Raw genomic sequence first — 16,154 nt, 5'->3', positions numbered from 1 at the left:
TTCACCGGGAATTTATATTTTATATTTATCATCTGATGGCTTATAGTTTTATAGACTGTAGGAGCTGGTTGGATCTCTAAGAAGTAGAATAGTTGCAGGGAAATCATGAGGTGATGGTAGTTTAATACTTGTTGAAATAATCTTTTTAGCATTTGGTAAGCCTAGGATCTTGACAGATACGTGAAGAGTTCATAGTACTGTTTTACCGATAACCAATTTCTAAGTAATAGTTTGGGAAAATATTCGTAAATTAAAAAAAAAAAAAAGACACAATGAAGTTTTTGAATGTAGCTATTTCTGATTTTTTTTATTTAGTGTATAATCTGAAGTTTTATTAAATATTTTACACACAGTATATCGTATTTATTTTACAGTGTTCAATGGGACTATAATAGCTTGTAACAAATATCTGCCAGAAGTAACTTGTTTCTGGTAATCCTATAATGACATTGACAAAAGGTATAACCTGAGGTGGTTCTAATTACTTATCTAGTCGGATGATGAAGCTAATAAACTAAGGTTGCAGATTGATACATTGGCTGCCACAGTTGTAGTCCACAGTCACATATGGTTAGGAAACAGTCTGGTATCACTGCACATTTGGAACCGTTGGGACAGACATCACCACTGCTTGACAGTTACTGTTCAATATAGTTACCATTTCAGCGGGAACGTTCTTGTTACTGTTTCTCAGCAAGTATAATGCTAAACTTCTGTTTTGCCACAGTATACTTTGTCTTTGGGAAATTGCAAAAAATAGAGCTCTACATAGTAATTTTCAAAAGATTCACCACTAAAATACTTCTAAGAATTCTGTGTAGGGCCTAAAGCCCATGAGCACCTCTGGGATCTTTTGGGATAGAAGAATGGACAGTAGCTATTAGTGTATATAGGTCCATGTTACTTGTAAGTCATTGGGGTACATAAGAGTTTTTCTTTAAGTCAGTGGTGCTTAAACTTTTCTCCACTGCCACATAAGCAGTGGATATAGAACATGATCTCATAGGTTCTTACATGCGTAATGTGCAGTGAATTTGGGGATAGCTGGAGTTCTACCCCTTTCTTTCACTTAGAAAGAAAGAAAGAGGAAGGAAGGAAGGAAGGAAGGAAGAAAGAAAGAGAGAAAGAGAGAGAAAGAGAGAAACGGGGAGGGAGGAAGGAGAGCAGAACCTGGCTGGCTCATTTGGAAGGGCATGTTACTCTTTATCTCAGGGTTGTGAGTTTCAGCCCCATGTTAGGGGTAGAATTAAAAAAAAAAAAAAAAAATCAGTATGGAGGTGTATGTGAGGTTTGATAGAAGGATATTTTGAATCCATGTGACATTTATAAAACTGAAATCATCAGAAAGCTGTATTGTATGAATTGCTTGTGACAGGCCTAACATTTCACCTGCATCTTCAGATGTTGAGATTGAAAATCTGCTTTAGGTCATCATGGTGAGTGGGGTCTGGGGTACAAAGACACTATATAACACACAAATGAGCAGTTTGCATGCACATCAGCTTTGTAGAGTGAAGATAAAGAAAGGAGTCTGAAAGCACATTGTTGCTTATTAAACTGTGGGAGGCACTCAGAAATGGTAGGAGATGAGATCAGAAATTCTGTTTTGGACATACTTGAGATGCTTCTTAGATTCTAAATGAAGTGTTATATATCTCATCCCGCAAAAAACAGTTGTGTAGCAATTCAAAAAACAAAAAACCTTGAAATCTATATCAAAGTGGAAGTTTCTATTATTTGCCTATTCTAGTTGAAGAGTCTGCATACCGCTAAAGGTTAAAGGAGGAGGATTTTCAAACAGGAATGAATAGTTTACACAACATTGGCTTTAGACTTAAAAAAAGAGACCTACTTTAAAATCCTGTTTGTGAGAGGTGCAATTTTGTGATCTTGCACAAGCTACTGAACTTGTAAGACTGACTCCTTATATATAAAGTGAGGGATAATACCAATATCCCTCACAGAGTTGTTGCAAGGATGAAATGAGACAATGCCTGTAAAGCAGAGAGCACGGTGTCAGATACTTGTATATATTGTAATTATTGTAGATTATTTTTGTTAATAGTCTTTAAGTGCTTTTTATTTTGTTTATTTTTAATTTTTTTTAGTATTTATTTTTGTGAGAGAGAGAGAGCAAGGGAGGGACAGAGCCAGAGGGAGACACAGAATCCAAAGCAGGCTCCAGGCTCTGAGCTGTCAGCACAGACCCCAATGTTGTGAGTTCAAACGAACTCACCGAACTTATGAGCTGTAAGATCATGACCTGAGCTGAAGTCAGACGCTTAACTGACTAAGCCACCCAGGCGCCCCTAACCGCATTTTAGTTTGGAATAATAAAGAGTTCTGATGACTACAATCAGGGAGAAAGAGAGGATGTATTATATATCTTATTTCAGACTTCACTAAGGGCTCATCAGAACTCACCACTGTACAATAATAGTTTTGCATATACCAAACTTAGAGAAAAATTTACAGATGTTGTACAAAGTTATATGCCATTGGGGTGACTGGGTGGCTCAGTCAGAAAATAGATCACTTAGAAATATCTAGGCAGTTCAGTACCTGGGGACCTGGGTAACAGAATTTAACAGCCTCCTCAAGATGCTGTCTCCTTGCATTTCTCTCTTCAAGATTTCAGATGTCCAGGAGCACCTAGGTGGCTCAGTCAGTTGAGCGTCCAACTTCAGCTCAGGTCATGATCTCACGGTTTGTGAGTTTGAGCCCCACATCGGGCTCTGTGCTGACAGCTTGGAGCCTGGAGCCTGCTTCAGATTCTGTGTCTCCTTCTCTCTCTGCCCCTCCCCCCCTCACACTCTGTCTCTCTCTCCTTCAAAAATAAACAAACATTTTAAAAAAAAATTTAAAAAAAAAGATTTCAGATGTCCAGAAAAAGTCTCATTGGCCGGGCTTGGGTCTCTTGCTACACTTTGGCTAGGCTGTATGATCCCTTGATTGACAGACCTACCAGAATGACAGAAAAGGATGCTTTTCCAAAGTTAATCAAACTGTTGTTATCAGCAGGAGGGATGAATAAATTGGCAAAGAAGTGCACATATTTATGCTACAAATAGACCATAAAACACCCTTCTTACTTCGTATCTTAAGGAAAACCCAAATCACTGTATGTCAGTCTGTTCTGTAGTGTGACCAGAAAGGAAAAGATAATAATTAGCATTACCCGAAGAAAGCCCCTAAATTTCATGGGCACATTTTTCCCCAAACTTTTTATTTCAAAATAATAATGATGCACAGGAAGTTACAAAGATAGTTCAAAGAGGTCTCACATACTCTTCACTCAATTTTCTCTAGTAGTTACATTTTTTTTAAACTGCAGTGCATTCTCAAAATCAGAAAATTGAAATCGTTTAACCAATTTATACTGTGTATAAGTCTATGTCATACCCCCTTCGGTCCCAGATGAACATTCGCAAACTTTAAGGTTGTCTGAATCTTCGTGTTTCTATAACTACACATATGGTAGTTAGAACATTAAGACAGTGTACACATGTGTTCTTTTAAAAGTCATATCTAGAAAGAAAAATAATGCTTTTAAGAAAATATTAAAGTTGAAAATTTTAAAGTTGAAGTGAGTTGGTATGATTCAGGCAAACTTACCTATAGAGCAGTTGCTGATAAAGAAATGTAGATGTTGTTTCTTGAGATGAACTAAGAAGAAAGTACTCTTGCAGAGATGGCCTGGCTCAGTTGGTAGAGCCTGTGACTCTGGATCTTGGGGGTCATGAGTTTGAGCCCCATAGTGGGTACAAAGGTTACTTAAACAAATATATAAATACTTTTTTAAAACAGTGTTGGAGGGGGAGTACTCTTCCAAACTTAGAGGCTTTATTTGTAACTGAAAAGGTTTTCGTTCCACAAACAGGATGTTGTTCATAGAGAAAATCCCTGCAAAGTAAAATATCTAAGAGATTTGGGGGTGCCTGCCTGGTTCAGTCAGAAGAGCATGTGACTCTTGATCTCAAGGTTGTGAGTTCTACCCCATATTGGGAGTAGAGATTACTTAAATAAATAAAAACTTGAAAAATTATATCTAAGAGATTTTTATCTCACTGGCATATAAAAGTAGTCTATTCCAAATGAATTGTTATCCTATGCTGATAATTAATAATGGTTAATTTGCTGCTTTGGAACATGATATTCTTTATAGTGAAGTTTATCCATTGGACTTCAGGATTTTACTGGTTTTAGTAGGACATTTTAATCTGTTCTCAACATGAGAACATTATGTCCTAATTTTATTCATAAAACAAATTTTTTTCATGAATGGTAGGAAGAGAGAGTACTGATTCAATAGGTGAGTGAGTCACCTTAAATTTTTCTGGTGGTAATGGTAGGCCTGGCAGCAAATGAGTATCTTCTTTTTTATACTACTGTTCAACTAACCAAACTCTAAACCACCTCATTTTTATTGTGGAGGAGTTAAATGACAAAGGAAAACAACTCCATCTACATGGCCTGGAGATTTGTACTGTTGGGTATTTGTAATAATTTTTACGCTGAATTTGTTTGGTGTGTATCTTTTTATACCTTTGTGAACACACCTGTACCATACACCAGTTTGGTTGGTGTGTGTATGGGTTTGTTGTACAAAAACTAGAACTAGTTCAAGCTGCAAATTGATAAGGACCATCTTTTCACATAACTGCCTCTCTTTATAATGACGACTGTATTACCGTTTAATCAGTTTTCTGTGGATGGTCGCTGGTTATTCCCAGCTTTTGGCTGTTAAAAAAACAGTGATAATAGTCTTTTGCAAATATGAGTATTTTTGTAGGATAATTGCTGTGTATGAAATTGCTGTGTAAAAGGTCTGTTTGCGTTGGTAATTTTAGTGGATACTGCCCTCCAAAGAGCCTGTCTTACCTCTTTCCCACAAACCCTGATGTTTCTTAAATCTTTGATGGTCAAATAAAAATTATTGTTCTTGGGGTGCCTGGTTGGCATGCAGCTCTTAATCTCAGGATTGTGACTTCAAGCCCCACTTTGGACATGGATCCTACTTTAAATAAATAAATAATTAAAAATAAAATCACTGTACCTCTTTAGTGAGACTGCCTCCTTGTACATTGGCTCTTTTTATTTTTCTGCCAGCTATCTGTATTTTGCCAGTTTTCTTTTGTGTTATAAAGGTGTTCCATTTTTCTAAGTTTTGGAGTTTACTATTACTGTCACTGATAAGGTAATTCCAAATTACCTGGGTGATGGTCATATTCCTGGGCGTGACTTAACTGAAAACTACAGTTAAGTCTTGGTTTGCAGGGTTGGGGGCAATTGACATCATTTTGAGCCTGTTCCTTTTTTAGCAATAGGAACTGAAATTTTTAGCATGAGTGACAAGAGATATAAAAATACAGCTGTTTAGGGGCGCCTGGGTGGCGCAGTCGGTTAAGCGTCCGACTTCAGCCAGGTCACGATCTCGCGGTCCGTGAGTTCGAGCCCCGCGTCAGGCTCTGGGCTGATGGCTCGGAGCCTGGAGCCTGTTTCCGATGATTCTGTGTCTCCCTCTCTCTCTGCCCCTCCCCCGTTCATGCTCTGTCTCTCTCTGTCCCAAAAATAAATAAAAAACGTTGAAAAAAAAAATTTTTTTAAAAAAATACAGCTGTTTAGTAATATCGCAGTCATCCTAAATTTGAAAACATCAGTATGATCTCATGATCTGTTTCTCTTTAGAAAATATGCTTATTTCCTAGCAATGTCCACAAAAATTCATAACCACTAATCAGCCTAGTAGTGATCACTACTCGTAGTGCCCAGATTATGGTTTCTAGGTATCATTTCCCACTAGAAGAATCAGGGCTCCTTGGAGAAATAGCTGATTTCAGGTTTGGACCAGAAATGTACAGGATAGATCTCATTCATCTTATAGCAGAAACCAAGGATGTTACAGTTATGTTAAAGGACTCAGGAGCCATTTTGAGCACCACTAAGATTAAAACCATTAAATTTGTTGAAATTCATTAGTTCATAATGACATTTAAAAAAAATTCATTGTTCGCATTTGGAGAATAGGAAGGAAACATTATTCTGAAGGAGGGAAGGCTTTTCTTAATGAAGAAGAGATGAGTGTCAGCATTTTGCAAACCTTTTTATAATGGTTCATCACAAAGAATACTGACCATAAGTGAAGGAAGTACACACCATTTATTTTGTACTCAAACAGTTAAACTTGAAAAAAATCATGCTGGAGCCAATGAATGCCACCACAGGGATGCAATCAGAGAAGGCCATTTATAGGGGACAATACAAAACTAAGGAGCCAGGCCTTCCTCCACTTTGTTTTAAAAACGGGGGGGGGGGGGGGGGGCCGGGGGGGGGGCACCTGGGTGGCTCAGTCGTTTAAACATATAACTTCAGGTCAGGTTATGATCTCGTGGTTCCTGAGTTCGAGCCCCACATCAGTCTCTGTGCTAACAGCTCAGAGCCTAAAGCCTGCTTGGGGTTTTGTGTCTCCCTCTTTCTCTGCCCCTCCACCCCGCCTCAAAAAAAGAGAAAAGGCAAGGACTTTTAAAAGAGGATGGAGAGAATTTAGAGATTTTTTAAAATACATATTTTTCACAGAATCTTTTACATTTAAGAGCCACATGAACCAAATGCAGTGTGTGGTCATTATATTGAACCAGATTCCAAACAGCCAGTTGCAGTAACACATGTACAAAATAATTGGGGGAAATTTGAACACTACTGTACACTTTATATTTTAACTATAATGAATTTTAGTGGGTGATGTCATTCCAGGTTTGTTTTTAATAAGTAACTTTTATCTTTTAGAGATCTATAATAAAATATTCGTGGGTGAAGTATGTCTGGGATTTGCTTCAGATAATTGGGGGATATTGTCAAAAATGAGAGGGTTACCTGTGAGTTTGTTATTGTTGAAGAGGTAATTGATTTTATGGAGACTCCTTGTACTATTCCCTAGTTTTTGTATATACCTGAACATTTACATAGAAGTTTACTTTTAAAAGTAAAATGTGATTTCTTTTATGTAAGGATGCCTTTGTACTTCTTGGCTGTTATTTTCAATTACGTGTTTGTCTTTTTTATTGTTCTCTAGATTGCCCCAGTGGAAAATGACAATAGCTATGATGAACTGAAAAGAGATGCAAAGTTATGTTTGTCACTAATGTCTCAGGGGTTGCTTTACCCTCATCAAGTGCCTTTGGTACTTAAGGTGCTAAAACAAGTAAGAGTGTATAACATATATTTATATGATTTTGTTAGAACTTGGTATATCATTCTAAGAATTTCACAGAGTCCACTGTAGTGCACATAAAACCTGAAATTTGTTTTTCATTTTGAATTTTCTTTTAGTATGAGGGAAGACATATATTGACCAAAGAAACAGACCTAGATTCTGTACCTGCCTTTGCCACCAACTTCTGTGACCTTGGGGGCAATCACTCAACCCCCAGATTTTCTATATACACAAAGAACTACTTATTGAAGCACCTCAGATACAATGTGCTTATGAGTGAGGGGGCTGGTCATTCCCTTTCATCAATATCCCCTTTATTTTATTCACTTGTGTTTCCCGGTTTCTGGTTAAAAATAATAATAATAATAATAATAATAATAATAATGTGCAACTCTTAGAGGAGTCAGAGCATTAATTATAAATAATTTTCTTCAAGAGTTGACTTTTGAATGTGTTCCTTTCCCTTTACTTTCAACCATTCTAAATAACTAACTTTACCTGAAATAGTTTATGCAACCTTTTATTTAGAAGGATATAGGACACGAGCTTGCTCTAACTATACTTGTAAAAGTAGAGTTGTAGTAGATTATATTATTTGCGTGTAATTTCTGTCATTTTTGTTCTTGGTAGCACTGTTTGCATTGTTTCTACTTCTTCTCATTTACAGACAGCAAGAAGCAGTTCTTGGCATGCTAGATACACAGTACTGACCTACCTCCAGACCATGGTATTTTATAACCTCTTTATTTTCCTTAACAATGAAGATGCAGTTAAAGACATCAGGTGGCTGGTTATAAGTCTTTTGGAGGATGAGCAACTAGAGGTAAAGTTTGAGATACAGCAAATCAAATGTAATACATTTAAAGAAGGCATCATGCCCTACCCCCTCTTTAATAAGTATGCACTGATTGATTTTCTTAAAGCGTAAATTATTAAAAGTAACTTTCATTTTAACATACTCTGTGTGATTGGTTTTGATACCCTAATCATGACTTCCTGTCGTACAAATGGAAACAAACATTGGGCATGTACTTGTTCTGGCATCTCTTTGAACGTGGACAGAGAACATTTTTGAACCAAAGTTTTCTTATATGTGAAATTGCAGGTGATAATATTTTCCTTACTAACTTAAGAGCTAATAGGAATGTCCATGAAGGCAATTTCAAGAGAATAAAAATCCACACACAAATGCTATTATCCAGTAGACTTAAAATAGGATTGTTGCCCCTTTTTATTTTTCTTGGTAGAGAAATTAAAGGTAGCTTTTGAGGTGAGGTTACATTAACATTTTGTACAAAAAGATAAATCTCTTAGTTAAAATAGCCAAATGTAAGAAAAGCATGTTGTAGTAAATACGGAATAAGATACAACTTTTGAAATTGGCCTTAGGTAAAGAAAATTCATTAAAATTTTTGTGAAATTTGTACTTTTTTAATTTTATGGGCTTTATGGGTTTTCTGTATGGTAGAACACTCCCAGTAATTATATATTCTATTTGAGAGCACTGAAAATTGATCATATCAGTAGGAAACTAGGAATGGAAATTTTTCTGCCTCCCTAATGAGCCTATTCATTTTGTAGTACAGCTTTCTTGTTTTCTGGGAGCCAATATCGTCTAGTCCCTTAGATACTCACAGTTGGTTATGACAACCACAACAGACTTCAATGTAAATATTTACAGTTATCCATAACTTTTTAACTTGTATTTTTTAGTAACTTGAATGGAAATGAAAAGGTGGAAATCTTGAAATCAGTATTTCCTAATTTTAAATATTACAGTAATCACATTAAATTGCATTTACTGTTTGGCTGGATCTTGTAGAACATTTTCATAATTATTTTTATATTCCATGTAGTAGGCTTAAGCATAACTGCTACTATAAGTATAACCATGCCATTCATTAAAACTACCTTTCTTTTTTTTTTCCTAAAGATTTTTTTTTTTTTTTTTTTTTTTTTTTAAGTAATCTCTCAACCCAGTGTGGGGCTCAGACTCACAGCCCCAAGATCAAGAGTCGCGTTTTCCACCCACTGACTGAGCCAGCCGGGCACCTCTGTCATATTTTTTAAAACAGAATATTGAGTATCAGTAATAATTAGTGACAGCTACTCATAATACTGAAAAAACGTTATAATAATATAAATGAGGAATGTTTAAAGAAAACTATTGATTTAAAGGAAAACTTTTAGGGGTGCCTGGCTGGCTCATTTAGTAGAGCATGCGACTCGATTTCAGGGTCATGAGTTCAAGCCCCATGTTGGGTGTAGAGCCTACTTTAAAAAAAGAATGTGTAATGATGATGACAGGTTGTCAAGATATATAATGAGTATTCCACATTAGTCTTCTGTCATAGTATGTTAGCACTGGCTCTTTGAAAAGCAGCTGATAGCCACAAAATTCACAGTAAAATTGTTCATACAGTGGAATTTAGTAATCCCAATTTTCAGGGTCCAACTTAAGAAAACACATAACAATATGGAAAAAAATTATATACATAAATTAAGAATATTTTTTAGCACAATAGAAGTTGAAAGCATTCTAATCAATAGTTGGATATAAAAATGAATCATGGTATTAAAAGAAATAATGCAACCGAATATGAAGTAGCAAAACATTTTATAATGTAATTCACTTAATAGTGTAATGAAAATGTTAAGTATGCAAAAACTGTCAACACTAAAACATTTAAGACAAAACCTTTTGAAGCAATAAATAGCAAAATATTCAGGTTTTTTTTTTCCAAATCATTATTTCCTGTCTTTATGAATATTTAGCAGGAATTTTGTGATATATCTGAGAAGATAGCATTTTACTGCTTTTTTGTTTTCAACAAAACTTGAGTTCCCATTCCACTTTGAAATTATATACTCTGCATTTAGCACTTCTGAAAATGATGTTTGTAGTCTGACATCAGCTTGTGAGATTCCTAAGAAGTAAATTGCACAGAAGTAGCTACAATATATGCCCATTGCAGAAATTGTCCTGTATCTCTGTTACCAATGAAAACAATAGCAGTAGATTTTAGAGATCTGGACTCCAGGAAAACTTTGTTTTAATGTTAGGCTCTGGCACTGCTTTTACAGTTATAGCCCTGATAAGAACTGTCGGTCAATGGGAAAATGCTTTATGGAGAAATTTAATTTTGTATGTTACTCTCTGCAACCCTAATGCTCTCATCCGTTTTAAGGTCACAGACCCCTTGAGGATCTGATGAAGTCTCCATTAAGAAATAGCATGTGAGAGTATTTACACAATTTGCATACAAATGCCAGGGAAAGCCCCCAGCCCAGTTCCCGCAACCACCCTCCCTAGCATTCCACTTGATTTAGGATCTCAATTCTAAAAGAAGTGATTATCTCTACAGGTTCGAGAAATGGCTGCTACCACCTTAAGTGGTCTGTTACAATGTAATTTCCTGACCATGGACAGTCCTATGCAGATTCATTTTGAGCAACTTTGCAAAACAAAACTACCGAAGAAAAGAAAGCGAGACCCTGGTTTTGTAGGAGATACAATTCCTTCTGCAGGTAACTGTGCTGGTAGAAAAATACCCATATCCTTTGGGAAATTAACCAGGCTTACTCAACAAATATTTACTGAATACTTGTATGTACCTGGGTACCGGAAATAGTTGTCCCTGCTTTTTTTTTTTTAATGTTTATTTTTGAGAGAGGGAGCACAAGTGGGGGAGGGGCAGAGAGAGAGAGACACAGAATCTGAAGCAGGCTCCCTGACACGGGGCTCAAACTCATGAACTGCAAGATCATGACCTGAGCTGAAGTCAGATGCTTAATTGATTGAGCCACCCAGGCGCCCCAGGTTGTCCCTGCTTTTAATGAGCTTTGCCTATTAAGGCAAGACCTGGAATTTAAAAGCAAAAATTGAGATAAGTACAAAGGGACCTGAGGATGCCTGGGTAGTTCAGTCGGTAAAGTGCCTGACTCTTGATTTTGACTCAGGTCGTGATGGCATCTCACCATTGTGAGATCAAGCCCTAAGTTGGGCTTGGTGCTGGTTATGGAGCCTGTTTAAGATTCATCCTCTCTCTCTCAAAAAAAAAAAATAATAATAATAATAAAAACAAAGAAACCTATACACCGCTGCATGCAACTATTAAATTAATCAGATCTACCCACCTACATGAATTAGTTATTTTGGAGAGGCTAAAATATTTTTTAGATTTTATTGCTTAGGTATAAATGTACTAAGAAAATACAAAGTAAAAACAGCCTTGCTTTTATTTGGAAAGGGGTCTATTCACTACTAGCCATTTGTTGGGAGGGTAAGAAGAGTCCTCTCAGAGTAGAAGTTTCTACTCTAACGGAGCATAAAGATAAACAGTCTGTTTAAGAATCAGATCTGATTACCATGTCACATTTAAAGAGACATTTAAACATGATTGTGGGGCGCTTGGCTGGCTTGGTCGGTGGAGCATGTGATTCTTGATCTCAGGGTTGTAAATTCAAGCTCCATGTTGGGTATAGAGACTATTTAAAAATTAAATCTTTAAAAAAACCATGGTTAGAAAGAACTATCTGACATTGCGACTGCTACCTACATAGTCACAGGAAGAATGAAAAATATATAGAAAGATTCTTAATAAGTAGGAGCCTTATCAGATTTATAGGACATGCTTGGAATGTGAAGCTCCTAAGTGCTGATTACAGGAGAGTCTTAATTATGTCATATAGTTACCTAATAGCAATTTCCAATAAAATGCCAATGTATGTTCTAGTGGCTTTGCTTGAGAACTATATATGTATATTTTTTTTTAATTTTTTTTAACATTTATTTATTTTTGAGACAGAGACAGAGCATGAATTGGGGAGGGTCAGAGAGAGGGAGACACAGAATCCTAAACAGGCGCCAGGCTCTGAGCTGTCAGCACAGAGCCTGACGCGGGGCTCGAACTCATGGACCGCGAGATCATGACCTGAGCCGAAGTCGGCCGCTCAACCGACTGAGCCACCCAGGCGCCCCTATATTTTTTAATTATTTATTTTGAGAGAGAGAGAGAGGGTGTGAGTAGGGGAGGGGCAAAGAGAGAGAGAATCCCAAGTAGGCTCTGCACTGTCTGCACAGAGCCCCATGCAGGGCTTGATCTCATGAGATCATGACCTGAGGGGAAGTCGGATGTTTAACTGACTGAGCCATCCAGGCACACCTGAGAGCCGTGTGTGTGTGTGTGTGTGTGTGTGTGTGTGTGTGTGTGTGTGTGTTTTAATGTTTACTTTTGAGAGAGAGTGTACAAGCAGGGGAGTGGCCGGGGGGGGTGGGGGTGGTACAGAGGATCTGAAGCAGGCTCCAAGCTGACAGCAGACAGCCCAACGCGGGGCTCAAACTCACTAGCCGAGAGATCATGACCTGAGCCAAAGTCAAATGCTTAACCGACTGAGCCGCCCAGGCATCCTGAAAACCACTAGTTTAATTGAAAACTAACTTCATTTCACTGTAACACATGCAGTAGAGTCCTGTAAATATTGGAACATACATTGGTGGGTTTTTTTGCAGAGTTGGTCAAACGTCATGCTGGGGTGCTAGGACTCGGTGCGTGTGTTCTTTCTAGTCCTTATGATGTTCCCACCTGGATGCCCCAGCTCCTTATGAATCTCAGTGCACATCTAAATGATCCGCAGCCTATTGAGGTAAAATTCTTTCTTGTTAGTTTCTTTGCATGCATATTATATCAGTGATGTTTTGTAAGAAATCAATTATGCTGATAATTTCCCATTCACTCTGGACCTTCAGCTATGATAAAACTGCTGCTGCTACTACCTCTGCCAGGGCTAAGCCTGCTCATCAGTGATTATTAAAATCTTGCAGAGGCCTTGCTTTTGTGTATATTTGAGATCTTTTGGTAGCAAGGAAAATACTATAGCTTCTGTCTCTCCCAGTTCAGTGGAAGTAAAATACTGTCAATGTTGTCTGGGTAGTTAATCTTTATACTTCACTAACATTTTATACCTAGGAAGTATCTAACTAGGAGCTAATATTAAACAGGAAATTGTGATGGTAGTATTCATGAATAACTATGTACCTAAATAGCTGAAAAGGTCAATGACTTTGTCCTTTTCACCTTGGTAAATAGATGTAGGTATATATTCAAACTGGTTTAATAATGCGGTGTAAGTTCCAGGGGCTTGTCCTAAAGTGCAGCTCGTAGTTTTAAAGAAGTGAGCTTGGTGGCTTTGCCAAGTTCCATTTGGCTTGTTAGTTTTGCAGCACTCAGTTAAGTGTGAGATCTGAAGTCTAGAGGGATCTTTACTTAGTTATCCTAAACACTAACTAGGATAACTAAACACATATCTATCCTAAACACGTAACTATCCTAAACTAGTTATCCTAGTTTTTCAGAGGTTAAAATAAAATGTGTGTGGGTTGCCTACTCTACAGATGACTGTAAAAAAGACCTTATCCAATTTCCGAAGGACGCACCATGACAACTGGCAAGAACACAAACAGCAATTCACAGATGACCAGCTGCTTGTTCTCACCGATCTCCTCGTGTCACCATGCTATTATGCATAGAAGGGTGAGTCAGCAAAATTGAGATTAAAGAAGTCTGGCATCCCCAGGCAGATGTCATTGGTTTGGTGATTGGGAAGTAGGTGTTCCTAAGTTTTTTCCTTTTTCTGACATTCTTAGATGTCACTGTTTAGATTTAAAATATATATATGACTTTTGCTATCACCAGTGGAAGTAAGTTTCCAGAAAATTCTTCCTTGTTTCTCTGCTTCGGGTATTAAGCAGAGAATTGATGTGACTGCTTTTGGACCTTTATAAATGAGAAGGCTCAGTAGCCTGGGAATGGTTAGTTAAGAGAAATTGTGTTCTTACTTGCCTCCTGCGTGAGGCCTAGGCACTCTGGGTTGCCCCAAGGACCTTAGGTACTGTACAATTATGAGAACATTTCATCTATATTCTTAAGTTTTTTGTTTCTTGTTTTTTGTTTTCATCCTGAATTAAAGATGAGAACCTAGAAACCTTTCCACTGGGATAAGAAGAATAAAGAAAATCTCACTTCTTGCATGTTCTGTTCTCTAACTGAAATTTTTTTCCTCCCTGATACAGATGAGTAGTCCTCACTTCAAGCTCTTTTCATCAAAAATTCCAGATCCTCAGGTACCATCTGTGGTGGCTCTCTGCAGGTTTTTAAACCCCACCTCTGCTGAGCTCTCATCGGTTTGGTGGTTTCTGTGTTTAGTCTCATTAGTCTACGTTCCACAGGCTCTCAGCTGCCATTTGATTACCTAACTTGTCTGGAAGTATCTCCAGAATACTGAACACTTTTTCTTTGAGGCATCTGACAAAGCCACAGTGTCTCAGACTAGAAATAATTACCCAATATGATCATGGCATCCAAGAACAAACAGAGTCTAGGAAATCATTAAGAAACAATTTACTTGTAATGGAGAATACCTGTCTGTAATACAGGTCCTGTCATTTCACTCATCTCAAATTATTTTGAATTTTTTCCAAATGGCTGTTGGGTGTAGATGGTAGTAGGGCTGTGGGCCATAAATCAAAGGCTGAGAGCCTTGGGTCTGGAGAGCCATGAAGAGGGAAGTAAAAGAGAGCCAAGTTTGGAGCCTAACCAAGGACCTGATGGATCACTCCACCAAGACACAGAAGTGAAGTCTTTGTCCACGTTCTTCCCACAGACTGGAGTTTTTGGTGCTGATAGAGCAGTTGCTGAAAAACTGGGGGTTTGGTGAATAAATTTTTGATTGATTGTTGTGCGTGTATACAATGTGTGATTTTGAAAATAAACAACAACAACAACAACAAAAACCCTGACTGATTGATTTTTACCTGTATTCTTTGCATATACTATTGGACCCTCTTTGAAAACTGTTATACATCACCTAATGGAAAACTGCTGTGTATGTGGAAATTTCGTAATTTTCTTTCTTTTTTGTTTTTTTTCTTTTCTCTTTTTTTTTTTTTGCCTGCAGAATCGTTGAGAGACTGAGTCTTTATATTTAATTGACTTGTTTAATAAATGTTATATAGATGTAAAAGACTGTATAAACTGTAGAGATAGCATTGGCAAGACTTTGTACAGATGCAACCTTTTACACAGCACCTGTGTGTAATTAATTTGTAAAGATTCACATGTAGCTCTTTATTATAGTAAATTTTGGCTTTTGTACCAATTGAATGCTATTTTTTGTGTTTTTAAATTATTTTCTCTATCTTTTCATGTTACAAAAGCTGAGGTATGGGGTTTTTGTTTGAGTTCACTTATCGTTAGAATGTCTGGATTTTTATGTAACTTTTTTGTGTGCATCCTTAAATGCAAACACCACATGTTTGCCTGTGACAAGTTTATAGAATGCAAGGTATCTTCTAGGTTAAAGTAATTCACAAGTTGGTGAATGTCATCTTGGAACACACCCTGTACAGTCTTCCTTAAAGGAACACTACAGTATATTTTTTAGTATCTACTTGCTGAATGACTCGATACAGACCTAAGCACAGCAGAGGTCCCGGTATAGTATTGAATTGTCAGCATACACAGGCCTAATCCCTGTATAGAGTAGTGCCAAACTGATGATTTCAATTGTGTAACTAGTTTAAAACCCAATAAATGGATTGTTTTTAACATCTGGCTTTTGTCTTCATTAAGAAGAGAAGACAGTTTTCTAGGCAGTGACTCTCATGGATTCCTTTTCCATCCATAGATCTGTATCCATAAATTCATGCCCTCTAACCAAAATGAATTACCTAAATGAATTACTGTACTAGACCTGTCTAGTACAGTAGCTAATAGCTACATATGGCTATTTACATATAAATAAAATTTCATTTCTTCAGCCTCTATGGCCACTTGTGGCTAGTAGTTTACCTTACTGAGTAGCACAGATTAATGTTTTTATCACAGAAAGTTCTGTTGGACAGCACTGGTCTGGTCTAGATCATTGATGATCTAGATGTGTC

The 16,154-nt window shown here is 37.2% G+C and overlaps 1 protein-coding gene across 3 annotated transcripts in view; it reads left to right on the top strand.

The window, feature by feature from the left end:
• PSME4 (proteasome activator subunit 4) overlaps positions 1 to 15,819 on the top strand; it is a 97,907-nt gene extending 82,088 nt beyond the window's left edge. For all 3 annotated transcript variants that reach the window (XM_049650251.1, XM_049650249.1, XM_049650250.1), the window contains 6 exons: positions 7,073 to 7,201; positions 7,881 to 8,036; positions 10,579 to 10,741; positions 12,726 to 12,859; positions 13,608 to 13,746; positions 14,286 to 15,819. In XM_049650251.1, coding sequence (XP_049506208.1) covers positions 7,073 to 7,201; positions 7,881 to 8,036; positions 10,579 to 10,741; positions 12,726 to 12,859; positions 13,608 to 13,742 — 717 coding nt within the window. In that variant the 3' untranslated portion in view covers positions 13,743 to 13,746; positions 14,286 to 15,819. The remainder of the gene's footprint in view (positions 1 to 7,072; positions 7,202 to 7,880; positions 8,037 to 10,578; positions 10,742 to 12,725; positions 12,860 to 13,607; positions 13,747 to 14,285) is intronic.
• Positions 15,820 to 16,154: the final 335 nt, after the last annotated feature.

Source organism: Panthera uncia (genome assembly GCF_023721935.1).
Source record: "Panthera uncia isolate 11264 chromosome A3 unlocalized genomic scaffold, Puncia_PCG_1.0 HiC_scaffold_11, whole genome shotgun sequence".
Lineage (NCBI taxonomy): Eukaryota > Metazoa > Chordata > Mammalia > Carnivora > Felidae > Panthera > Panthera uncia.
This window is presented reverse-complemented; position numbering and strand designations above follow the sequence as displayed.